This window comes from Notamacropus eugenii, chromosome 1 (genome assembly GCF_028372415.1).
Source record: "Notamacropus eugenii isolate mMacEug1 chromosome 1, mMacEug1.pri_v2, whole genome shotgun sequence".
NCBI classification, from domain to species: domain Eukaryota; kingdom Metazoa; phylum Chordata; class Mammalia; order Diprotodontia; family Macropodidae; genus Notamacropus; species Notamacropus eugenii.
The window spans coordinates 227,290,285-227,316,895 of record NC_092872.1 but is presented as its reverse complement, the minus strand read 5'-3'; the positions used below and the strand labels follow the sequence as shown (position 1 = coordinate 227,316,895).

At 38.7% G+C, this 26,611-nt stretch overlaps 2 protein-coding genes across 6 annotated transcripts in view; one reads left to right on the top strand and one right to left on the bottom strand.

Annotated features, from left to right (window-relative positions):
- Positions 1 to 21,440, bottom strand: part of DYDC1 (DPY30 domain containing 1) — a 38,760-nt gene extending 17,320 nt beyond the window's left edge. Inside the window, exon 1 of one of the 5 annotated variants that reach the window (XM_072627981.1) lies at positions 21,314 to 21,440. The gene's annotated coding sequence lies outside the window, so the exon portion shown is untranslated. Of the gene's footprint in view, positions 1 to 1,149; positions 1,441 to 2,874; positions 2,965 to 21,313 lie in introns of those variants that run through there. The other 4 variants (XM_072627982.1, XM_072627983.1, XM_072627980.1 and 1 more) reach the window with 4 other exon arrangements.
- On the top strand, positions 2,926 to 13,755 carry LOC140517084 (DPY30 domain-containing protein 2-like). The gene is made up of 6 exons (XM_072627979.1): positions 2,926 to 3,006; positions 3,350 to 3,505; positions 3,984 to 4,106; positions 9,300 to 9,413; positions 11,611 to 11,707; positions 13,570 to 13,755. Exons 1-6 carry the CDS (start codon positions 2,941 to 2,943, stop codon positions 13,587 to 13,589), a joined length of 576 nt encoding a protein of 191 aa, XP_072484080.1. The 5' UTR covers positions 2,926 to 2,940; the 3' UTR covers positions 13,590 to 13,755.
- Positions 21,441 to 26,611: the final 5,171 nt, after the last annotated feature.

Below are 26,611 nucleotides of genomic sequence, written 5' to 3'. Positions count from 1 at the left end.
CTCAATAATTCTTTGCCAAATTGAACTGTTATCTGTGTCTCAGTTTCCTAGTCAGTAAAAAGAGAGGAGGGGGCGGGAGCTCTCCGAGTTTCTTTCCAACTCTAGGAGGCTCTGAATAAAGAGGAGACACCCTTTCTGGCCTGCTAACTTCAATTTGGCCCTTGTGAGGAAGGAGGTAAAATTCGAAAATGGAGGGAAGGGAGGAAAGAAGAAAGCAGAGGGGAAAGGAGGGAAAGGGGATAGGGGAAGGTGGGAGGAATGAAGAAAGAGGGAGAGGAAGAGTATACGAATGGGAAGGGGAGAAAGGCAGGAGTATAGTAGAAGAAGGAAGGATCATGGGAGGAAGGAGGGAGCTGGGGAGGAAGGGGAGGGGGGCAGAAAAAGGTAGTACGTGTGGGGAGGAGGGAATACGGAAGAAAGGAGGCTAGGAGCAGTGAGGAAGAAGAGGGAGAAAATGGAGGGGAAAGAGTGGGAGGAGGAAGAATGGAAAAGGGGAAGGAGGGAGAGGAGGACTGGAGAGAAGATAGAAAAGCAGAAAGGGTGAGAAGGAGGAAAAAAAGTATGAAAGAGGAAAGGAAGGGGAGGAAAGGGTAGTAGAAAGGAAGGAGAGGTAAAAAAGGGAGAGGAGAGAAAAGAAAAAAAGAGGAGGTGGTGATGATGGTGATGGAGAAGGAGAAAGAGAGTAGTAAGGGAGGGAGGGGTAACCAAACGATAATGTGCAAGGGTAGGACCCCCTTAGTTCAATCCTCTCATTTCAGAAATAGGGAAACTGAGGCATAGAGTTCAGCTCCGGATTTTACAGAAGATGGAAGTTCAAGATCCTTGCACTAGTTCACGTCGGCTGGGATTGAAAGACTGCCCTCCCGACCTCCCGAACGGAGTCCACGACCCCAGCCCACCTCTGCCCAGAGGGGTCCCGAGGCAAGGGCGTGGCTTCCCGCCCCTCCACGCGTGCCCCCACCACCATGCTCGCCCAGCCAAGAGCTCGGCGGTGTCCCATCACTGCCACCGCCTGCACCACTCTCTCCCTGCCGCCAGACAACGAGAGCAACCCTGAGCCCCATAATGGCTGCTGCAGCCCTAGGCTCTCGCTCCGCTCTGCTCTGCTCACCCCCGAGACCGGTGGCAGCACCCCCAACCCGCATTTACTTGCACCAAGGCCGCGTCTCTTCCTTTGCTAGGTAACCGTGGCGAGGCGCGTGCGCCCTGTGGAAGGCATGGGGCGGGCAGAGGAGAGAGGGTGGCGATAAAGAGTGAGCTGGCATCAGCATGGGGGAGGAGTGAAGGATGAAGAGGTTTCCTGCGGAGCGCAAGGTTCTCTAGGATGCCAGGGCGGGGGCCGCATGAGTGTCGCGTGCCCGGACCCTGGACAGGGAGCAGGGTGCTAGGAGATCGTGCAAACGCTGGATGCATCCTCTAGCGGCTGAAGGTTTCCTTTCTGTTTGAGCCGCCTTGCTTTTCCGGGGTTGCCCTGGATCCTGACTTTGGGGGGTGATGGGACTACTTTTGTGCAGAGTTCTCCTTTACATCCCCCTAAAAAGGCACAGTAAAGGAAGGGTAACCTATTAAAGAAACCCTGAGGGCCGAGGAAGCGGGAGACCTGTCACCAAGGGTGCATGGGTGGGGCCACCACTATAGTGCAGAAGACCCACAGTGATGGGGGATTAGAGTATATTTACTAAGAGACACAAGGTTATGCAGCTTTACTGAAAGATTTATGGGCAGCACACCTACCTTAGATGAGTATCTACTAACCACTTGGATATTTACATATTTTTTCCTGGGAAAAAGAAAGATTTCTCTCAGAGACTTCTAGATTCAGAGACAAACCAATGAATCATGCCCATTCTCTGTACCCTCCCACTTCGTGATACATCTCAGTTCCTTGAGGTTCTCTTTTTGCCTTTCTTTGTATCCCCAAAGCATAACTCAGAAACTTGCATAGAGTAAACACTTAATAAATGGTTATTGACTTATTGAGTGCTTTGAGGTCCCCAGTTTGGTTTGCGTGTTTGGGATATTTTTTTTTTTTAAACATGTAAGGAAATTGGGAAGAAACAAAAGAACTTGGAGTAGTCTTTAAGTAGTCTGAGCTCACAGAAATCAAAAGATTTGTAGTTGACTTCTACAGAGTTTCATCCAATCTAATGCCCAGTTTTAACATTTTGTAAGTGAGAAAATGAAGGCCCAAAGAGGATGTGGCTAAGGTCACAGACCTTAGCACAGTGCATAAAACAGAGTAAGCACTTAATAAATGTTTATTGAATGGAATTGAATGACAGAACTAGGATCAACCTGATCCAGTACTCTATTGCATACCATGGCTGACCATGGGGAAGATTGAGGGACCTATGACCCACAGGGAACAAAGCATCAAGGCAGTACAGTTGACCTCCAGGCAGCTCCCAGATTCCTGAGATGTAGCATGAAAAGGACCCAGTGAATGGACATGACTTTTATTGGTTTGCCTCTGAATGTAGATGTCCCTGGCTGAGAGGAATCAGCCAACAAGCATTTATTAAACCACACATATTTAGTATTTATATTAAGCCACAAGTATTTATATTCAGATTAGGAGCTATAAGGAACCTCAAGAGTCCTCAAAGTGCAAACCCTTCATTCTACAGAAAAGGACACCAAGGCCTGGAGATGATAACTCATATGCTTAAGGTCATGCAAGTCATAAATTGTAAGAGCCAGATTTTTTAACCCCAGGTACTCAGACTCCTCACTCCTCAGGCTTTTTCTTCCTTTCCTGGGTTATTATTTTAAAGATGTTGCTGTCTAGTGACCCTTCAGCATTCTATTTCTGAAACAATCTGAGATTCTTTCCAATGAGTAAAGCCCTTATGACATGAGGCAGTAGGCACCTACATCACAATACCACAGCTAGTTGGATGAAGACAGAACTCCTGCTGGAAACTGTCTGCTTGCTCGGAGATGTTCTCCCCACCTGAGGGTGAAAGTCCGGAGACGTCCTCTTCACCTGAGGGTGAAAGGCCGGTGGTAAGACGGTTCTACTGGAAGCCCAAACTATCTTCTTACCTTGAATAAATAGAAATTCTGTCTGCCTTGATGACTTTATCAAAGTTTCATTAGCCCAGCTTCAGATCATTTAAACTGGGTAGTGGGGAAGGAGGGGAGAGAGGGAGAATATACGCAGAACATTTCAGCATATTCATTGTTGCCAACATTTATGAAGTTTTTTAAATATGGAGATAGGAGTGAGGTTAAGAATCTAAGAAGGTCTGGTGTCTATCATAAACCTATGGGTGATTATAATATTTCCATTTAAAAATTTGGTCTGTGATTGAAATAATGTGCCTCTATACTGGTATTTTTTTTAAAGGAAATGTATTTGGAATCTGACTACCTGAAAAAGTGCTTGGGAACATGTTTAGTTCGGGGCCTTGCTAAGCTGGTTCAGCATCAACCATCGGATCCAATAGAGTACCTGGCATTTTGGATCTATGAATACAGGAGACAAATTTATGCAAATCATCAGGTATGTGTATACAGGATCCATTTCACTATTGATTTTCAGGATTCCCTGGACTAATTGCATCTATAAAAGGGCCCTAGGATTGTCCAGATCTCCTCTCTATACCCTGTTTCAGGGGATCTGGGCTCAATCTCAGAGAGACCATCAGCAGGGCAGCTTCAGGATAGAATTAATTTTTCAGTCCCAACTCAATTCTCAAAAGTACTTTGGTTGCAGAAATCTCCAAAGTCAGGGATTTGCAACATAAGTTGAGAGACTAAGCATCTGATTTCAGAAACCTTATGGTTAATGGATTGTCAACCACCTACTGCAAAGAGCTTAAAGTCATAAACTCAGAGTGCTTTATTGGGATATATGATTCCCTCTTCCCTCCCCTCCCCACTTCCCCTCCTGGGATTTTTCAGTTCCATCAAAGCCACAGATTTTATTAACAGCTAATCTAATTGTTCAATTTCTGGTATTTGGCTTTTTGCAACAATAGAGAATGCTAGAGCAGCTTCGGCTGAGTGAGGAGAAAATGGAAAGCCTTTTGAAACTGGAAATCGCACAAAAACTGAAAGCAGAGGAAATTCAATTCCAGAAAGCACATGAAGAGTATAAAAAAGTGAGTTATCTTCACTAGTTTCAGCAACAACTTTATTGCCCAACAACAAACTCAATTCTTATTGCATGTCACGATTTTATGTGTTTAAGAATCAAGGGGTTTTTCTTGAAGTATTCAATATCCCTTTTTTCCTTTTTTAATTTATAGATGTTACTATATTTAATCCCCTTGGATTTTGCAAGGAAATTTTAATATATAACTTATTTTAGTGGTATTGGTGTTGGAGCCTCATCTAGAAAAAGTAAAAGCAAAAGTCATAATATTTTGTATAATTATACCTTATATTTCATAAGATCAGAATTTGAGAACTGCAAAAAACCTTAGCAGTCATCTGGTCCAGTCCTCAGATTTTACAGATGAGGAAAGTAAAGGTCAGATGGATAAACTGATTTCTCAAAAATCACATAGTAAGTAAAAGAGGTGGGATCTGAACCAGGTCCTTTAAATCAAAACCCACTTCCAGCATTGTTTTCATTGCACCACAATGTTCTTGATATGACTCTTTAGTTTACAAAGTACTCTTGAATAAGTAGGACCTTTCCTGAGCCCTTCATTGAAAGTAGTTGGTGTTTTCCTTGACTTTATATCTACATCTTATTAGAACTTTTGTAGCACCTAATAACAAGAGATCATAGGTGTCTTTCTGTTTATAATAAGCTTTCAGGTGGAAAAGTTATTTGTTTTACTCTGATTTCCTTCTTTCAGTAAACATCTTTACATTTTAGATATAGGATATCTTAGCTTCTCAGAGGTCAAAGTCTTTTGGTTCAACTTCTCAGTATGCTAATACTCATAGCAAATAAATTGGGTTTTTCTATTGTTGTTGTTTTCAGTCCTGATTTTTTATTTCATCCTTGGAAGTATCTCTCATCATGGAAACTCCTTCCTCTTATGCAGATCTTCCATTCACCTTTAACTCAATGTCTTAGAAAGTTGCCTTGGGACACTGAGAGTTTAAATGGCTTGTCCATGTTCACAGTCAATATGTGTCATCAGCAGCACTAGAAATCTCAGCTTCCTGACTCCAGGGACTGTCCCTATGAACACTAGATCATGCTGCCCCTATCTATACTTGAACTTCTAGAAAAATAATTATTTTGTGCTTTTACTCATGCCATATTTCTTTCCCTGAACAAAACTATTTTGGGGATTGAGGCAAAATTGAAATACTGAATCCCTTTCTTTGGTCAGGTATCATTCTTACATCTATAAATTAAAACCACAGAGTTCCACTGAAGTTTTGAATTAGGAATGTGATGTCTTTCATAAAGGTAACAGAGCTAGTCACCTTAAATTTTTTCTTCTCCCAGAAATGGTTTTTTTTCTATTTACTTGAATTGCCTTGGTCTAGATTAAATCCAAGTAGAATGTTTCTTCACCCTAATTCTGTGTGATTCTTTGCTTATTTCATCTCATGCGTTGTTTATCGCATCATTATTATGTCACAGAGACTGAACATTTGCTTACTTGTCTGCTGCCTTTCATAATCAGTATGTAAATTTATCAAGGTGGCAAATTTCATTTTTTAATATTTTAGCAACTCAATGTTAAAAGCACCTAGGTAGTGCAGTAGAGCTGTGGGCATGCTCTTAGGAAGACCTGAATTCCAGTGTGACCTTAGAACTAATGAGCTGTGTAGCCTTGGCCAAGTCAATTAATTTCTATTATCTCAGTTTTCTCATCTGAAAAATGGGAATAACAATAGCACCTTCTTCCTGGTATTGTTGTGAGAATCAAATGAGATATCTGTAAAGAGCTGAGCACAATGTTTGGCATAGAGGAAGCACTATAGAAATACTAGCTATCATCATCATCATTATTTACATGCAGATAGCCCCAGTTTTATAGATATTTTATAGACTTTCTAGCAAATTTTTCGAGGAATTCAAGGAACTTAGTCTAATGAGGAAGATAACAGAAAAGGAAGCTGAATATTTATCAAATATTTGTTGAGCAGCAACTACGTACAAAGCACTTTTAAAAAAAAAATGCATGTCAGGAATAACTCTTAAGAGTTATTCTTTCCTTCCAAAACCGTTGCCTTACCTAACGTGGTGGCCACCAATATCTGACCAGAGGTCCCAGATATTGATAGCATAAGAGAGGTAGCCAGACTCTTCCAGGCACATTCAACTGAGCTGCAAAAGTATTCCATTAAAAACTTACTTCAGAGCATTTGTTCATTTAATCATGAATAAATTGGAAAGTAATTAACTTATGACTACTAATCTAGAGACAAAGAGGAGAGTGGACCAGCCTTCTAATCAGGAAAACTCCAGACCTCAGCTCTTGTCTCTGATTCATTGTGGCTGTTAAAACCATGGAAAAAATCCGTTAATTTCTCAGTGCTCTCAAGCATATCTTTCAGACTATACATTTTAGAAGCTTCGAGTCACATTTTAGAAGCTGCCAGTCTTCATTAGGGTTGAAGTTTTCTTCATCCACTGATGAAGTCATGGGACTAGATTTAAAAAAAAACAACAAAACAACCTAAATGGATCGGTAAGAAATATCAAAAATATCAAGGAAATGTCTATGATATGCTGGGAAATTTCATCTGAACTTTTCATTTTAGAATGATCCAGGCTTATCCCATCAGTAATCAGCCCTCTGACTAAGTTATACTATAGAATGTAAAAGATCAGTTAATCTCCCTAATACTTTTTTAGCTCAAATACAGGTCCCCTCCCCCCCCCCCCCATACCCTTTCCTTGCCCATGCAGTTCAGGAAATCTACACTTATCTATTAGCATTCCTCTAATTGTGACTCCAAATAAAGGAATACTGGCAATTTTTAAAAGGCCAGTTACACTTGTTTTTTTTTCTCTTTTATATTCTGAGCACCAAAATGTATCTGAATTCAAGAAAATATAAGGTTTTTTTCAGACTGCCCATAATCCCCAGAAAACAGAGTAGAAAACTCATGATAGGAAGAGATTGACATGGTGACCTGCTTTGGGGTAGCCTGCATACCTCCATAAATTTGTAGCAGCCCACAACTGAGATTTATATTGCCCATCACATCAGCATTCAGTTTCTCTTCCCAAATCTGGGATTACTCTTCCATTATTACGGAGTCCTATCTTCCCACAAGTCACACTTCACAACCAATGGGAATCTTCCCCTTTGCTTGAGGATGCTCTTAGCAAGCTTCTCTACCTTGCTCCCCTTTCTTTACTCATTGTTCATTTTAATTTTCACCCTTTAGAACTGTGGTCATTAAGTCAAGGGCCATGACTGATGGAAGTGGGGATCAAAGTGGAGTCAACCTGTCTCTGATGGCTGTGTGATCAACCAATCAGAGGGTAGGAAGCCAAATCACATCCAACACAATACACACTCTTATTCCCCATCACTTCTCTACTTGCCAACCGGGTATCATCCTCCCTTCTGCTATGCAAATGTCTTACTGTACCAGGTATCAGTCCCTTATAGCAGCTATAAACTAAACTAACTGCTACCCCCAGGACCTGCATAGTTTCCATTGGGAAAATTCTCTACTCCCTGTCACCAGATCACCTGGTGACTGCAGCAGGTGCTTCTTAGGGAGCGACCTCTGCACTTGGGGTCAGCAACTGGTAAGTAAGAATGCTACCTCCTCTCTTTCTGCATAGGATAGAAGTGAGACACCTAGGGCACACAGGCATAGGTAGGTAGTGATAACCGACGGCACATGTTATTACTACATTGACGTTCTTCCTGCCCGTATTCCAGATTCTCCTATTGCTGTTAAGAGCACCAACATCATTTCAATTCCCTAGATGTTTATTCCACTCTATGCTCATCCCACATAAATAGCTAGTCAGTTACCAGATCTTGCCATTCTACTTCCACTTCTGTCACATCTGTCCCCAGCTCCCTGTTCCCACAGCTACTGCCCTCATTTAGGTCTGACTCTTCTCTCAACTAAACTGTTGCCATAGCTTCCTAACTGGTCTTGCTGCATCATCTTTTCTCACTCAGCTTCCAGAGTGATTTTCTTAAAGCAAAGGTCTGTCTATCTCATTCTGCTACTCACTAAATCCCAGTAGCTCTCCATTGATTCTAGAACCAAATATTACTTTATCTTCTTCTCATCACTTTTTATTTCTATTTTTATATGTTTTATAATGTACATAATTATTAGTACATAGTACTATAGTAAATTTGTGTTATATTTTACAAATAAGCAAGTGTATACAATACTGGGGAGGGGGTACTCCAAATGTTTTTCTGATGTTACACAAGGTCTGGGGACCACTGTGTTAAAGTGTTTAATAGATCCTAGTCTGTACTGCATTTAATTTGGCTACAGAAGGAAAAGTAATGAGTAATGGGTACAAATTCAAAGATGCAAATTTAGGCAGACTTGTTCCAAAGTATATTGATCTACTGGAGGAAGTAATGGGTTTCCCTTTATTGGAGGATTTCAGGCAGAGGTTGGATGACTACTTATCAGGTCTGTTGGAACAGGAGTTCTTTTTCAGGTAAGTTTTGGACTTAGTTGCCACTGAGCTTCTTCCCAACTCTGAAATCTTATGGTTATATGAAAGATGACCTGATGATGCCTTAACTATAGGACTTCAAATTAAATTTTTAAAAATAGGTTTTTTATCATCTTGAAAAGTTGGAAGTTCTAATGCCAAGTATTTACCTAAGAGCAATATTATTCTCATTCAGTCAGTCAGTCAGTCAGCCAACATTTACTGTAGAACTACTATGTACAAGGTACTATTTAGGCTACCTGAAATTTAATACCTTACGTTCGTAGAGTGTTTTACAGTTTAAAAATCACAATTTTTTCATTTAATCATTAACTCAACAGTACTATAAGGTAAGGAACATAAAGATATTATTCTCCTACCCTAATCTGTCTTCCCTACCCCCTTTTAAAAATAAATATAATAATGGGGACTCAGAGAGATGAAAGTTATTATCTTAAGGATCCATAGTTGGCATAACTAGGGCTAGAACCCAGGTTTAACGATTCCTACTCCAATTCTTTTCCCGCTCTACCTTGTTGCCTTTCTTTACTGAATGGAAATTCCTTGCTATTTGGCATGTTATTGTTTTTATTTATAATCTAGATCCTACTATAAATCTAATAAGGCAACTAAGTTTTATGACTCAGAAGTTTATATACAAATACCTAGGAACTCTAACTTCAAAAGAGAGCAAGATATTAAACCACTAATTGATTTTTTTTCTTTCTAGAAAACAGTTATGGAGACTTATCCAGAACAGAGACCTCGCTCATGGCCGGAAAAGTTTGGAGCCCTGAAATTACCCCCTCTTGAAGAAATAGATGAGTCATTATTAAGCCCTGATGTGAATATTTTTTTAAAAATACTAGCAGAAATGGAACCTTTCCTCCACCATTTTAATAGTCAGCTTTTCTTCCTGAAGTCATCTATTAACATCAAAAATTTACATGTATATTGGCATAATTTTTTGTTAGAGTGTTGAGATATATGAGTTTTCTCTAAAATAAGTAAGGGTTATCACTAAAACTGGTTTTGACCTCCAAATAATACTCTTCCTTGATCCTATTTTGAGATGGAAACTATGAGGGAAAATAGGAAAAAACTGTATAAATAACATGAAAAGAGCAAAGATCTAAAAGAAAATCCTGTTCTATTTAATACAGTCTTTTCCCCAACCTCACAGAAATGAATGAGATATAGGCAGGATAGTGAAATTATTATCATTCAAAAGCTTTTCTCTCTATTAAGAGAAATGCAAATCAGAACAATTCTGAGGTTTCACTTCATACCTAGCAAATGGCAAAAGATGACACAAGATGGAGACAATCAGTATTGTAGAACTTGTATATATGGCAGGTGGATGCTAAAAAAGTTAAATGAATTTTCAGACAAATTAAAGTCTATATCAAACAACTTTGGTATGAATAAAATATAACACCAAATAATATGATGGATAAAGTAAATACATATTTTAATTAAGAATTTTTCTTTTCTAATGATGAGAAAAATAGTATAACAAGCATTTATACTTAGTGTTCACTATGTGATCAAACCTGAGCTAGGTACTACGAAAAAAAATAATATATGGTTTAGTGTCTGACTTCAAGGAACTTATAATCTAACTGGGGAGTTGAATCTCATGCAATAATTGTACTAGCAGTCAGTGAATTGGGAAAAGCTTCTGGGGATATGGGACTTGAGATTAGACCTTCATGGATGCATAAGTTTTTTGAGTAGGAAGAGAAGAAGAAAGATGTATGAAATAGAGGAACACTGAAGTAACAATTATAATTTTGTGGGGAAGGAACAGTGAGAAGACTAACCTAAACTTAATTAAGATAATATGATGTAATGGAAAGAACCCTTAATTTAGACGGAGCCAAAGGGCCTGGGTTTGAATTCGAATTCGGATGAGTCATTTAATCTCACCTGGGCCTTGATTCATCACTCTTAAAAGGAAGGTATTGAACTAAATATGCAATCAAGATTCTAGCTGAAGAAAACTGGGAAATGCAGGAGGTGTGACTTGATTGAAAAGTTTTCAAGATGGCTTCAGACTTGATAATAGTAGTCTAGAGAATCAGTATGCCATAGTGTAGGCCATAAAGTCAGGAAAAACTAGCTTCAAATCCCACTCTCACAATTTAATAGCTATATGACCCTGAGCCAGTCAGTTGACTTTTCTATACTTCAGTCATCTCTGTAGGGTGATCTGCAGGGATGTAAAGAGTTCCAACACTAAGGGTTCCCTATGCCAATAAAATCTCAGATCCAATTCCTTTATTCATGTATATGTGCTAGATAATAAGTGGAATGATGAAAGTGGTGTTTTAAAAAGATTAATGTAGCAGGAACACACAGGACTTCAAAGAGGAGACACATGAGAGACAGGGAAAACATGTCAGAGGCATGTTGTAATGTAAGTGTGAATGGGGTGGCAATGGAACTAGAGCATAAAGAGCAAATCTGACATATTTAAGAGGAAGAACCAACAGAAATTGGTAGCTATTGGAATAAAGAGGATGAAGAGAAATGTCTAGGAGTTATTTCTTCTTTCCTCCAACAAATATTACCTGCTATATAACATGTAGCACTGCACTAGATACTCATAGATTACATGTATAAGATAGACTCTTTGAATTTATGGTCACATTGAGAAAATGAGATATAACACATGTACAATAATAAATAACATGAAAGAAAGTACATGACAAATTACCAAATGGCTACTATAGATGTCCAAAAATTAGTTCAAAGGATGAAGAAAATTACTGTAGACTGAAATGATCAGAGAAGACTTCAAGAAGCAGATGAAGTCTGAACTGAATGTGGAAGGATGAGAGGATTTGGTTAGGGAAAAAGAGATGGGAGACATGTCTTGGCTTCTCTTCTGGTGAAAATGAAAAACTATAAATAAGCAACATTTCAGATGGATAATGCTGAAGTTCTCAAATTTTGTATGACATGCAATATGGGAATAGTTCATAAAGTATAAGTTTTATGAAAAAAATTCTTTTTTCTCTGTTTTTGTTCATATTTAGAGAGAAAATACAATGTCCAAAACAGACTGGAAGGAAGAGCTTTCCCCTGAATCTAATACTGTTACCAAGACTGCATCTCAGGAAGAGTCTGTTACAGGTAGTTCATGGTTCCAGGGTGGGCAATTGCAAAACAGATATTTTTTTCTATGTGGGGCACTCAAATAGAGTCTGATGCATTCTATCGAGATTCTCCAAAGTTTTTTCTCTCACTAGGAAAATGGCCCAGGATAATGAAATTGAGAAATCTCTCCTGGATTAAATTTTTCCTTAACATATAATCAGGAGATGGGTCATTTTAATGATGCTTCTCTCAAAGTTGCCAACCAAAAAACTAGCCAACCAGTTGAAGTCTTGCCTGAGGATGAAGATTAGTTAGATACTGCCTAGGTTTCAGGGCATATGAAAAGGTGATATCAAAATTTCCAGTAGAAATCTTAGCTGGTGTACACTTAATCAGTATTTATAACATTGTTTCTATGTGAAAATGTGCTTTGCCATGCAAACAACCAATTTGTAAACGGGATTTTAGAACACAACTTGTTTGGAAATTGGTCATTGGCAATTTTATTGTAATAAATAGTAAAAAGGGGGCTTCTATCAATCTCTTCCATTTTCTGAACTAGGAGAAGAAGGAGGGGCTTTGTCAACGAAGCACCCAGGATCTCTGAATTCCAGGAAAAGAAATAGTGATACAAACTTTTAGGAGAGTTCTGGCCCCCAGGAGGGTCTTTGGGGATTTATTTTTATTTATTTATTCATTCATGCATTCTTTCATTTATTTATTTACTTATTTTGCCCCAGTTACATGTAAAAACAATTTTTTACGTTTGTCTTTACCCATCCCTCCTCACTGAGAAGGTAAGCAGTTCAGTATAGGTTACACATGCATAGTCATACAGTTGTGAGAGACAACATAGACAAAAGAAAAAAACTCAAGAAAAATAAAGTTTAAAAAAGTATGCTTTGATCTGTATCCAATACCATCAGTTCTTTCTCTGGAGATGGATAGCATTTTTCACCTTAAGTACTTCAAAGGTGTCTTGAATCATTGTATTGCTGAGAATAAGTCATTCATAGCTGATCATCTTACAATATTGTTATTATTTTGTACAAAGTATATTTTTCACTTTGCATCAGCCCTTGCAAGTCTTTTCAGGCTTTTCTGAGAGCATCCTGTTCATCATTTCTTATAGTACAATAGTATTCCATCATAATCACATACCACAACTTGCTCAGCCATTCCCCAATTGAGGGGCATCCTTTAATTTCTAATTGACCTTACCCATCTTAGAATCTACTCAGGAGACTCATCTACATTTTTAAATGGCAATGCAATATGGTGAATGACATTTGAGTGATACCTGCAGTGGTTTCTTTGGAGGGGGAGGGAGCAACTGAATCAAGTCAGTCAAACAAAAGGTAAGTCTTAGATCGGAGGTATCAAAATCTGCAATCCAAGTGAGGAAGCAGATTAAAATGTAATTCAGAAATGCTTAACAAAGTAAATAAAAATATAAAACAACATAGGTAATGCTAATGTGTGGCTTTCTAAATCAATGGGTGGCAAACAAGGATGTTTCTCTTTGAGTTTGACTGCATTGTCTTAGATATTAATGAAGTATAGAGAACACTGTCAAGGACAACAATATGAATTAAGGTGGAAGGGTGTATTGTGTATTGAAGGATAGACTAGTCAGATTGAACCATATGGTTGATGGAGAAGAGCAGTGAGATATTGGGTTGAATAGATAGACTGGAATCAGATTGGAAGATCCTGAATGCCAAGCTAGCAATACGAAAAGAAAAGAACAGAAACAGAGATGGAGATACATAAACTGCTTGATATATTATGACATGTTGTAGCCTTTTAGAATGTTTCCAATAGAGCTTAAAAGGCATGTTTAGTTTTGCACATATAAGCATAAATTTAGATATCACCTCTTAATACTTGCTTTGCAGGTGCAGTAAAACGTACCTGAGGGTCAGATATCCAGCTCCAAGCTGGAATTTCCCCTCCCTTGATCTGTAAGGAGTGGATGAATCCAGTGCTATCTCTGGAGGAACAAGTCTCAAGTTTGTATCCTCCTGGTCAGTAGTATGATGTTATTTTTAGAAGATAGAATTAATAAAAATGAATAAATTAAAGTGTTGTGTGTTGGAAAGTTTGATTTCTGACTGAATCACGTATCACCAATCAGCCTTACCACCAAGTTACCACTCACATGATGAGATCTGAGAGCACAGAGACATCATCCAAAGAAAGGAGCAGGTTGGTGGGAGGTGGAGATCATGGAAAGATGAGGAGGAGGTAAGGGCAGAAAGAGAAGAAAGTTTCTTATATTTCCCAAAGCCGTTTAGAAGCTAAAGACAACATCGTGGTATACTGGGGAAAAAAATGATAGGTTAGGTTCTCAGATGACCTGAATCCAGTCCTGACTTTACCAGTTGCTATTACTACATCATCAAATAAGTCACAGGACTGCTTTGTTGAACAATGGATATAGCGCTGGGCCTGGAAAAAGGAAGATGCATCTTCCTGAGCTTAAATCTGGCCTCAGACCCTTATTAGCTGGCTGACCCTGGGCAAGTCACTTAACCCTGATTGCCTCAGTTTCCTCATCTGTAAAATGAGCTGGAGAAGGAAATGGCATACCATTCTAGTATTTTTTTCAGGAAAACCCTGAAGGGGGTCACAAGGAGTCAGACACGATTGAAAACAACAACTGAAAGCTGGCATTTCCTTCGATTATGATTTTTTAAATGCTACTTCTGAGATAATCTATAGGCTTCCATAACACACAAAAAAAGCATCCCTCTTTTAAATCATCCCATACACTGCCAGATTTATCTTCCTTAAACATCTTTCATGATGTCACTCCTTTGCTCAAACGATTTCCACTTTTCCTATTTCCTGCTGTTTAAAATCTTAAATCTCTGCCCAGTTTTCCAGACCTTGCCCACCCAACATTATTTCTTCCAATTCTCCAGCACATCTCCTGCTTTAACTAGTTTGGTCTCTTGGATGTGGGCCAAGTGCTTACATATGCCTGTCTTTTGGCTTCTTTTTGTTCTTTCTCACCTGCAATACTCTGCCTTCTCCTTTCTGTCTCCAGATCTTACCCAATCTTCCAGATCCAGCTTAACTTCTGCATTCTTCATGAAGTCCTCTCTGAGTGCTCTTTTCACATTATTATCAATGTAGTCTATACACAATGCAGGAATTTTATACTAGTGGAACTCCAGAAATAATCATGTAGTATTTCATTGTCACTGGCTGACTGACCTGTCAATAAGGAATCACGCTAGCTCATCAGCACTAGTGTCAATATCCTAAGCTGGCCTAAAGCTGCTTAGTCAGCTATGGAAAAGGGGATTAGTAAACATGCAGTTTACAGGACAGATCTTCCTCTCGGTGAATTCCGTTGATGCAACACATGAAGAAGGTATCAGAAAGCCACTGAGTGTGCAAAGTGTTTGTTGTTACTTCGGGTAGGTTAGAGTAAAAGTAGATGCTACCACACTTAATAATTATTTACATTATCACCTACTAAAAAGGAAGTGACAATTTCTGACTGAATCCTTTAAATGTCCCAGTGTGGTTTGTGGTCCTAGCATATAATATACCGCTTTCAGTGAGTGAATTGCCTATAGAGAATACAAATTAAAAGCTCCTAATCCTGGCATTTAAACTGCATCATGGTCCAATCTATTTTTTTCAGTTAGTCAGTCAATAAGCATTAAGATCCTACTATGTGCTAGGTACTGTTTTAGGCATTGAGGATACAAATACAAAGAATGAAATAATTCCTACTCACTCAAAAAGGAATACTAGATTTAGAATCAGAAAACTCTAGTTCATATCTGAACTCTGCTGTTCACAAGCTTGTGACATTAGGCTGGTGGTCATCAAAACCCTCTCAGCTCCATGCTTATCTGAAATAAAAATAACTAGCATTTATAATAAGACTTGGAGATTTGCAAAGCATTTTACAAACATCTCATTTGATCCTCACAACAATCCTGGGAGGTAGATTCTATTATCGCTCCCATTTTACAGTTGAAGAAACCAAGGCAGCAAAGGTTAAGTGATTTGTCGAGTCACAAAGCTAATAAGTTTCCAAAATTGAAATTGACCTCAATTCTTCCAGACCAGATCCAGTGCTGTCTCCACAGCCCAGTTGGACTAGAATTCTGAAATCCCCTTATAGCTCTAAATGTAATGTTAGATAAATCTAATGACATACCAGCCAAAGAGGTCTTCTGACCATTTCCTGATCTCATCTGAACCTATCCCCAGTATATTTGATTGTACTGTTCCCTAGAGGTCTGGAAGGGGGAACATCCTCACCTGTGAAAATCCTTTCCATTCTTCAAAACCCCAGCTCTAATACCTCCTCCTTCATTAGACATTGGAGACGACTCCCACTCTAATCTCTGCTGCCACTGGTTAATGTCTCCTATGTACTTCTCTATGTCTTTAGTTAACTTCAAGAAGAGTTTAGTTAAGCTCCAAGGAGAGTAGAAATTGTGTCTTATCTAAATGGTGTATCTCACCCACACACAATGTGTACAATTAAACGTTTGCTGTAGGTATTTTCTCTTTTTTCATTCATTTATATTCAAAATGCTTCATCCAATTCACTTTTACTAAATTCTAAGCTTCTATTTTCTTTCCTTTATATGCTTTCTCCAGCCACTCTTACTAAATTGCAAGCCACTTGAGGTCATGTAGGGGCTTGTGCCCAGTTCCTACAAAGCTGCCTCATAGGTAACAGAGACTCGATTAATGTTTGTTGAATTAAATGGAGTCTTGTGTTGTTTCCCATTTATTAAGCTTGTCTTCCAAACTAGACTGTAAGTTCCCAGAGGCCCTGGCCCTCCAATGAGCTAATAATATATGTGAAGCGCTTTAACATGAGAGGTGCTATTTCCCCAAAATCCCCTTATTCTGTCGATCCTACACAGTACCTGGCAGAGCTCTGGGCACCTAGGTTGTAGACTTTCTTGCGGAGCTAGCTGGTCCATGGCCGGCTGTGAAGTGGACAGAGCCACTCCATCCTCAATTTGAGCTCACCCTCAAGAGCATCTAATCCATTCCCGTCTTCCTCTCATAAGCAATACAACTTATGTCTCCGCAGCAGGCATGTAGTAAGTATGACTTTGGGGAATCTGAGTTCTCAGTTAGAATAGCTACGCAACGGCTCCTGTGCCTGCGCTCTTTGGAGTGTCGTGTTCCCTGTGAGCTGTGGCTAGAGCTCTCGAGCGGGACGACTTCGCGGAGACAGGAACCGAACCGGGGTGAGAGGCACACCAAGATTTGTTCCACTTTCTGCTCGTATGTTGCAGCTCACATGGTTTAATTGTTCCTCCTTTGCTTTTGGTCCCAATTGCCTTGGAGAACATCGTGCTCTGGTGATGTGTTTTCACCAACAAACTCTGATAGAGTACCTGGCACATTGGCTTTGCCAATAACAGCAAAATTTCAGTAGAGAAGAAAGTGATGCCAGGATCGTTCACAGCGAATTATAGTCTTCAAGAGAGTCTCAGATTTGTCCTTTACTGTTCCCACTTTCCCACACATACTGGGAGTTATAATATAATTATAATTCTGGAATTAGGATTTTGAGAGTTTACCAAAATCCAGAGATAACCCCCTCCACACACACACACGCACAATTGTCATCTGAAATTGCTCCCAAAGATCCTTTTCTAAAAAATCTTTTTTTTAAAAAAATCAGTTATCAACCGTTTGTTGTTGGGTTGGTTTTGTTTTGTTTTCTCCTCTCTGACTTCTCCCACTCTCCTTACTCAATGAAAAATATAATTTTTGTAACACAGAAGAATGATACACAGGTTTATGAAAAGTAAAACAAATTCACATAATGGTTATGTCTAAAAATGTGTCTTATTCTGTATATGTAGTCCATCACTTCTCTTTCAAGAGGAGACGGATAACATTCAACCACCATCCAGAATCATGATTGATTATTGCATTAATCAGAGTTCCTGTCTTTCAAAATTATTTTTACAATGTTATTGTTAGAATATAAATTTTTCTCCTGCTCACTTCACTTTTTGTCTTCCCAAGTTTTTCTGAAACTATCACTTTCATCATTATTTACATCACAATAGGATTCCATTACATTCACATACCATAATGTGTTCAGTCAATTGGTGGTCATTCTCTGAGTTTTCAGTTTTTCCTAACCATCCCTGGAACTAGTTCAGGGTACAGGTACAAGGTGAAGGGGAAAAAAAACCAAACAAACATTTATTAAATTTCTACTATGTACCAGGCACAATGTTAAGTGCTTTACAAATATTATCTCATTTGATCCTCCCAGCAATTCTGGGAGGTAGATTCTATTATTATCCCCTTTTTAGATAGAGGAAACTGAGACTGACAGAGGATAAGTGTCTTGATCAGGATCACATGGCTATTAAGCGTATGACGCTGGATTTGAACCAAAGACCAAGGCAATTTGAACCCAGGCACTTCAAAGCTCTATTTTTACAGAAGTTATCTGCTTTTGAGAAATTTCAAGGAAGCTGGGATCTTCCACTAAGAAGGCATGAAACCCACTTGTATAGAATTCTATCCATAGTTATGTTGCCAACTTTCTGAGACTAATTTAATTGTTATTTTTCTGGTATATTTTGGATCTTTCTCAGAAGAGAGATTGCTGAAGAGGACACAGTTGTGATGGAAATGTACAAAGACCCCAAAGAAATTGAAATGAAAAGATTAAAGCAGAGGTTATCCAATACCAGTCAATATTTGAGATATATAAAAAGGTAGCACACCTTCAGTGACAATACTATTATATAAATATTACTTTTCAGATTTTGTTCTTTCTCCTGCTTGTGATAAGGGTCTTTTTTTTTATTTATCAAGATCCCACTTCTTTAGCCCATTTAAAGTGTCTACACATGGCTATTTCTATCTCTTCTCTATAAGAAAGAGTTTAAACATCTAACTCCCCAGACATTTTGAAAGAACACAATAGTTTATATATCAGAATTTCATGTCTTAGGGATACCATAATATTATTATGAAAATGTCTTATAAAAGAATATCTGTGTGACATTGAAAAAATTGTTTTACTTCTTTCGGCAACAGTTTCCTTGCTTATGTAAGTCTGGGGGTTTTCACCCTGAATGTAGTCATAGAAGGCCTATACCAGGGATGGGGAATATACAGTCTCAAGGCCACATATGGCCTTCTAGGTTCTTGGTCCTAGGTTCTTCTAGGTCCTTTTGACTGAGTCCAAGTTTTATAGAACAGATCCTTTTATTAAGGAGATTTGTTCTGGGAAGTTTGGATTTTAGGTCTAGAGTATAAGTCAAGGCCTTAGACAACTAGAGGAAATGAATCAAAGAGATAAAGAAGGTTAAGATGATGAATTTGGAAGGAATAAAGTGTTTTGATCATTGAATGAAGATGATTGAAGCTACATGCATGCACAAACACAAACACACACATTCACTAAGTTGTCTTGTGACTGGCTGGAAGAATCAGACATATCTTTTAGCCCATTTGTGATATACATCAAGCAAGTTCAAATATAAGCTTTCTAGCAGTGAGTTGAGTGATGATTCAATTCAGTGAGTAAGAATTCCTTTGATGAAATTGCCCTGGGGTTTGGGGTGGTGAGGAAGGGTAGAGTTTTTCTTCATTCCTTTCTCCTTGAATAAATGATGACTTTGCGAAGTTCAAAAAGTTGAAAGATCTGGAATTCTCATCCAGATCAGTAGCAATGTCTCTTGATAAGTGGTGGCTAATGACTTTTAAAGCCTAGCAGAGAGCTATACCTAAGGGGTACTTCAAAGGACTTACAGTAACCAGAAGGTATTAATTTACTGTTTGGTTCTGTGTGCTTTCTAAGTTTGAGCCCAATCTCCCCAAAGGCCTTTTGTGAGAGCACCATGATACCCTCAAGCAAAGTACAGAACCAATTCTTCCCCCACAGCATACAGGAGGAATTTCCTTATAAATTGAATACTTTCCTTGTAAATTTCATCCTGCCTAAAGACTGCTAAAAACAGACTTTATCAGGAGTAGAAAATTTTTCTCCCTGAGACATTGCTATTTATATGACCTTGGCTATCTGGGGACTCAATATATGCCCCGCTCCAAGTATATCCCCAGCTTGGGGACTGTTTCTGTAACAAGTGTCTTTTTACATCTCCTTAGTAAATATCTTTTCTCAAAGCCAGTTACATCAATAGGGAGGGCCATCAGTGGGGAAACTTATTAGTGGGAATACAAGAAAACCAGATCTTCAGTGCTATCTCCAGAATTCTGCTCCCTCAGTAGGTATAGTAGCAGCCCTCTAGCAACCTGGCCCACCAATGTGAGTGTGATTTGAGGGAGTGGCTCTAGAGAGGATGCTACTTCTGTAAAATGGGGGAGGGAAGAAACTAGATGATTTCTTAGGTTTTTTCCAACACTAATCTAGTCAGTTGTGTTCAGAACTGATAGGACTTGAGACTTTCAGGGAATAATGAAGAGTGAAATAAATATAATCAAGGGAATGTTGGATACAGTAATAGCAATATTGTTTGAAGAATAATTGTGAACACCTAAGTTATTTTGAGTATTATAAATATTCAGATCAATTACAAAGCACCTATGAAGGAAGATGCTGTCCACCTCCAGAGAAAGAACTGATAAATAGAAATATGTAATACATATTTCATATACATATATGTGTATATATGTATGTATGTATATGTGTATATGTATGTATACATATATGTGTGTGTATATATATATATATAGAGAGAGAGAGAGAGAGAGAGAGTGTGTGTGTGTGTGTGTGTGTGTGTGTGTGTGTGTGTGTGTGTGTGTGTAATGGTGATGGCCTCTAGTGTGGGTGAGGAGGGATAAAGGGAGATAGTTTGGACCTTAAAATGTAACTAAAAAAAAATAAATTTAAAAACAAAGAACTGATAGTATTTGACTACTGATTAAATAATAGTAATGATTCACTTTATATAGCACCTTACAAGGCACTTTCTGCACAATAGCCCTGTGAGATAGGGAAAACATGAATTACCATTCTTATTTTACATATGGAAACATACTTCCTGTCATACATAGTAAGTGCTTAATAAATACTTATTAAGTAAGGCTCAGAGAAGTTAAGAAGCTGTCTGGAAGCCAAGTATTCCACTATACTACATTGCCTGAGGGGGAAAAAAGAATTTAAAAATTATAATAAGGTCTCCAGCATAGCAGCCGGTGTGAATGGTGGTGCCATTGACAGAAATTACAAAGTTAGATGAAGAAATAGGTTTGGGGGGAAAAGGAAAGAGAATTAGTCTTAGAAGTTGAAGAATTTACTTCCAGTCCTGACTTGATTCATTTCTACTTCTATGACCTTGGACAATACACCTAATCACTAGGGACTTCAATTTTCTCATCTGCAAAATGAAGGTCTGGGCTTAGGTGATTTCTATTGATCCTTCTACCTTTAAACCTTGTGACTCAGATAGTTGGTAAATCTTACCATTTAAATAGGTGTCTTCATGTGGAGATGACCAGTAGGCACTTGAAATAAAGATCAAGAAGAGATCAGGGATAGAAATAAAGATTTGAGAGTCATCTGCATCCTGACAATAGCTGAAGTTATGAGAATGAATGAGATTATTAGGGGGATAGTGCAAAGAGAAGACAAAAACCAAGGGTAAAAACACTAACCTTAAACAGCTGGGAAGAGTTCCAGATGCTGAATGGGTCGTTAGAAAGGTCAGAAGGGAACAAACTGAGACTGGTGTCTCTGAAGCCAAGTGAACAAAGACTATCCACCAGAAAGAAATAGTCAAAAGTGTCCGATGCTATAGACAAGTCAATGAGGATGATGACATTTATTTTAAAGCCATTGTTTGGGAAGCATTATGAGGTCACTGACAGTCTTTGAGTAAGCAATAAAGACGTGGGCGATGAGCCAGATTCCAAGTGTCTGGTGAAGGAAAAGAGAAATGCATGTATAGCCAACTTTTTAAAGAACTTTGTCAGTGAAATGGAAGTAGGATCATAGAAAGTTGGCTAAAGGGAAATAAAGGAAAGAATGTGTATGAATGTGTGTAGCACAGGTTTAGATTTAATTCCTGCTCCTACAGTCAGCTTGGGTCCACAGAGTATAACTGCTACATTAGCTATGATCACCTTTCATGGTACAAAAGGTGGCCCTAAGGAGTTTAGGGTAGTTTTCTAAAATTATTGCTCGTAAACTCCTCCTGGTGTGCTCCTCCCCCTCCCATAATCATCATCAATTGAAATCAATTAGTCAGCCAGATTTAATTAGGTTTTAGAAAGAGATATTTATGGTCATTGGCATTCAAGAGTGCCATTGACCCCTTTTATTAATTATCTGCTGGCATGATTAATAAAATGATTAATTGCCCAGAAATTATATCTTCCCCAATGGGGAAGGGCACAGCCCACTACTGAGCAGACCTGAGACTGAAAACCTTCTCATGTCTCTCCAGAATCTGCCTCAAGTCTCAACTGGGAGACCTAAAGGCAGAGGGATATTGGAGAGAATTGACAGACAAAGTGAAGCTAGACATTGTGATCAAGGACTGGTTTGCCACCAGAAATGACTATGGTCACACCTACCATATCTGTAACTTATTGTGAGAGGTCTTGTCTGAGTTTAAGCCAGCCCCTGTGTACATTGACCAATGGAGTGGTGCTGAAAGGAAAGGGTCTCCTACACATTCTGCAATTGCCCCTCTTCAAGAGTCCATTACATCTACTTCCAGTACGGAAGCAAATATACTCAGTTCTGGGCTCGATAATATGGCCTGAGTGTCACCAGCAGTAGCATCACCATTGGCCCTGAAGTCATTAGGAAACCCATTCCTGCAGAAAAGGAGAATCTCTTCAGGAGATAGCCTAAGACCCTTCCAACAAAAACCGAGGACATAGAGAATGATGAAGCAAATTGTGGTACATGAATAGAATAAAACATTATTGTGTCATGGGTCGGGATGAATATGAAGAATTCAGAGACTTATATGAACTGATTCAGAGTGACACTGAAGAGCCATGTGACCCACGGAGAGGTACTTAACCTCTGACTGTGAATAGGGGTATAGTTCATGATCAAACAAGAGATAAGATCATGGGAGGTAAAATGGATAACTTGTATTACAGTAAGTTTAAAAGAGTTTGTACAAACAAAACTAACACAGCCAAAATAAGAAAAGCAGAAAACTGGAAGGGGAATTTTGCACCAAGTTTTTGGGGTTTTTTGATAAAGGTCTCATTTCTGAAAAATATAAGAAACTGAACCAAATCTATAAAAACAGGAACCATAGACCTTGGGCAAGTCACTTAACGCCAATTACCTCACCTCTCCTTTCCAAAAAGAAAAAAAAATAAGAACCATTCCCAAACTGATAAATGTACAAAGGATATGAGCAGGCAGTTTTCAAAAGAAGAAATCAGCACTCTCAATAGTCATTTGAAAAATGCTCTACATAATTAATATAGAATTGCAAATTAAAACAACTCTGAAGTACCCTTTTATACCTATCAAATTGGCCAAAATGACCAAAAATAAAAATGATAAATGTTGGAGGGGATGTAGAAAAAATAGGTACACTAATTCATTGTTGGTGGAGCTATGAATCAGCCCAACCATTCTGGAGAGCAATTTGGAACTATGACCGTAGGGCTATAAAATTGTGCATACCCTTTAACCCAATACCACTACTAGGTCTATATCCCAAAGAGATCAAAGAAAAAGGAAAAAGACCCATGTATGCAAAAATACTTATAGCAACTCTTTTGTAGTGGCAAAAATGCCCATCAACTGAGGAATGGCTGAACAAGTTAGTGTAAAAGAAAGTGATAGAATGCTTTTGTGCTGTAAGAAATGATGGAGATGGTTTCAGAAAAATCTGAGAAGACATATGAAATCATGAGAAGAGAACCACGAAAATATCATACACAATACTAGCAAGATTGCAATGAAAATCAACTGTGAAAGAATTAGCAACTGATCAATACAATCATCCATGACAATTTCAAAGGATTCATGATGAAAAATGCTATCCACCTCCACGAAGAGAACTGATGGGCTCTCAGTGCTGATTGGAGAATTTTTTTCTCTTTATTTTTCTTGCTTCCTGCCCACCCATCCATCTTCCATAACATGGCAAATGTGGAAACATATTTTGCATTACTTACTGTATATAATAAATATTATATTTCTTGCCTTCTCAATGGGTAGAGAAGAGAGTAGAGGGAGAAAGAGAATTTGAAACTCAAAAATTATTTTTAAACAGAAATTATGTTAGAATTTAAATGTTAAATTTAATTTTTAAAAGAGTTATAAAAAGAATTTTTTTTCAAAACAGAAAGAAGAAAGGTTGGGGAAGACTACCATCCTTTGCAAAAGATCACAGATATGGAACTCTGAAACACTGGGAACAGCTTTGAGAGTTAGGAGGAACTGAAGAGAAAAGCCTGGGTCCCAGTTTAATAATTGGTTATTAATATGATAGTATAATAATAATTTTTCTCAACTGGGATACAATAAGGTATGCCTGGAGATAGAACAAAGGAGTAAACAGAAGGGGATAGTGTAGGATTGAGTTGGTTCACCAATACATGGAGATAGGGATGGGAAGATAAGCATAGCCAGTGCAGGAATGATGTCCTGGGGAAAAAAACACTGAAGAGATTGAGGGAACAGAGATCACTATGAAGATGAAGAACAGTGCTAGAGAGAGTACTTCCCGAGAGAGGAAGCCCCTGTTGCTAGAACCAGAAGAAGCAAAAGCCTAACCCCAGGCTGGAGACATTTTTATCTCTCAACTTCTCAACCTTGGTTTTCAATAATCACTTTTTATAAAGCCAACCTAGAGTGGGTTTGAGGGAGGAGAGAGTGAGGTCAGCACATGGACGGTTCCTAGCTTTCCAGCCACATCTGTGTCTCCAGCTTCCTTACTCCAAACTATAGATGAGTTTCCTTCCTTGGTCATTGATGTATAGAACACAAACATTTTATTGAAGTAAAAACAACAACCCCATTTGTCTGTAAAGCCACTCTTGCCCCAAAGAACTCAAGGGCACCAAAGAAAATGGGGTCCCAGGGTCCTCCAATTATGTCTCACCTCAAGATTACTTCCTGGAGGCCAAATTCCAACTGCCAGGCCAAGGAATGGGTAGATGTGAGCCTGCCAGGTTGCTACAAGTTATAGGACCCAGGGTCTCACTCATTTTTAAAATATCTAAGGCCATGACTCTTTCAGGACTACCACCACCACTCAGCAATATCTCCTCTTTTTAGTTCATAAGGTCCAACTTTATCACCCAATCCAGATCCTAATCGTGATTATCTACCAATCCCCGAGACATTCCCTGTCCTTCCTCAATAAGTCTGGTGCCTGGCTCATGGTCTTTCTCTTCCCCAACTCCTGCCTAGATACTAGGGGATTTCAACGTATATATGGATGATTCCTCAGATCCACTTACTTCTCATTCTCTCTATATATTCTTTATACTCAACCTACTTCCTCCTCTGGTCCATGTCAGCTATACACCATGAGGGACATAGGTTTGAACTTGCCATCCCCCACAAGTGTTCAACTTCCATGTTCAAGAGCTCTGAAATTGCTTTGTCTGACCATGTAATTTTGTCATTTCATCTCTCCCTAGCATTATTCTCCATCTTCATAGTGATCTCTGTTTCCTTAATCTCTCCAGTTTTTTCCCAGGACATCATTCCTGCACTGGCTACACTCTTCTCCCATCTCTATCTCCATGTATTTGTGAACCAACTCAATCCTACACTATCCTCTTCTGTCAACTCTTTTGTTCTATCTCCAGTCATAACTTATTATATCCCAACTGAGAGAAATTATTATTATACTATTATATTAAAAAATCAGTTATTAAATTGGGACCCAGACTTCTCCCTTTAATTTCCTCATTCTTGTTAAAGTCAGTCACTGAAGGCCATGACTGATTGATGAGATTATTCCTAGTTCCCAAGAAACATGCTCTTCAGTGTTGGGCAGGGATCCCACCCAACTAGATCTTACTTCTGTTTAGAGTATAATAAGACTCCAGTCTATGTGTATCCTTACCCTGGAGAAAGAGAGCCCTGCCCTTGTATCTCTCCATTAGAGTTTAGTGTATCCCAGCTTATGAAGGGGAAAACCAACCAGAGTAGTCTGACTGGAGAGAGATTCACCTGTCCAGATTACTGGAGGAGACTGTTTTGCATGACTAAGCCATATGCTCAGCAGGAGGAGGTAGACTTCTAATTTACCTCCTCATTAACTGTCCACCAATCAGGGTTGATTTACACTCATCAAGGGAATTTCAGGGTCTTCATTAAACTTCTTTGGTTATTGAGAGAAACTACAGAACCTCCATTTATTATTAGCTAGTCTAATTAATAATCTGATTATTAATTACCAAGAAAAAAGAGGTGTTTATTAATGTAGTATGGCAAGAATTATTTAGCACTAAATGTCCACCCCTCCCCCCCCAAAAAACCTGTGACACTCTCCCTCCCATAAAAACAGAATCCAATGGAAAGTTGGCTTAAGAGTATGAAGTACACATGGCAGAATGGTAATTCAGAGCTCCTAGTTGCTAGAAATCTCTTTTTCCCTTTCTGGTTTACTCATGAATTTTCCACTAGACATGACTTTCTAGACTAAACTAGAGTTTCTGCTGGGCTTCTTATTGAATCTTGAAGTTTCCTCTCCTCAGTATTGTTTAGTTTGATCATTGTTCCTGTATGAAAACTGACAGTTCTTTCATGCATACTGATAGAACTTGGATGCTGATTAAAAAGTCTTGAGTCCTCTGACCCTCAATCCTTCCATAGTCAAGGAGGTGGAGACCAAACTTGACACCAGAGATAAAGTCAAAACTCTCCCCCTTCCTTCATAAGTGATTCATTCTTAAGAGATGAGCTAGAACTTTTCTCTTCCGTATCACCATTCTTTCAAGGTTCCATATTCCCAACTT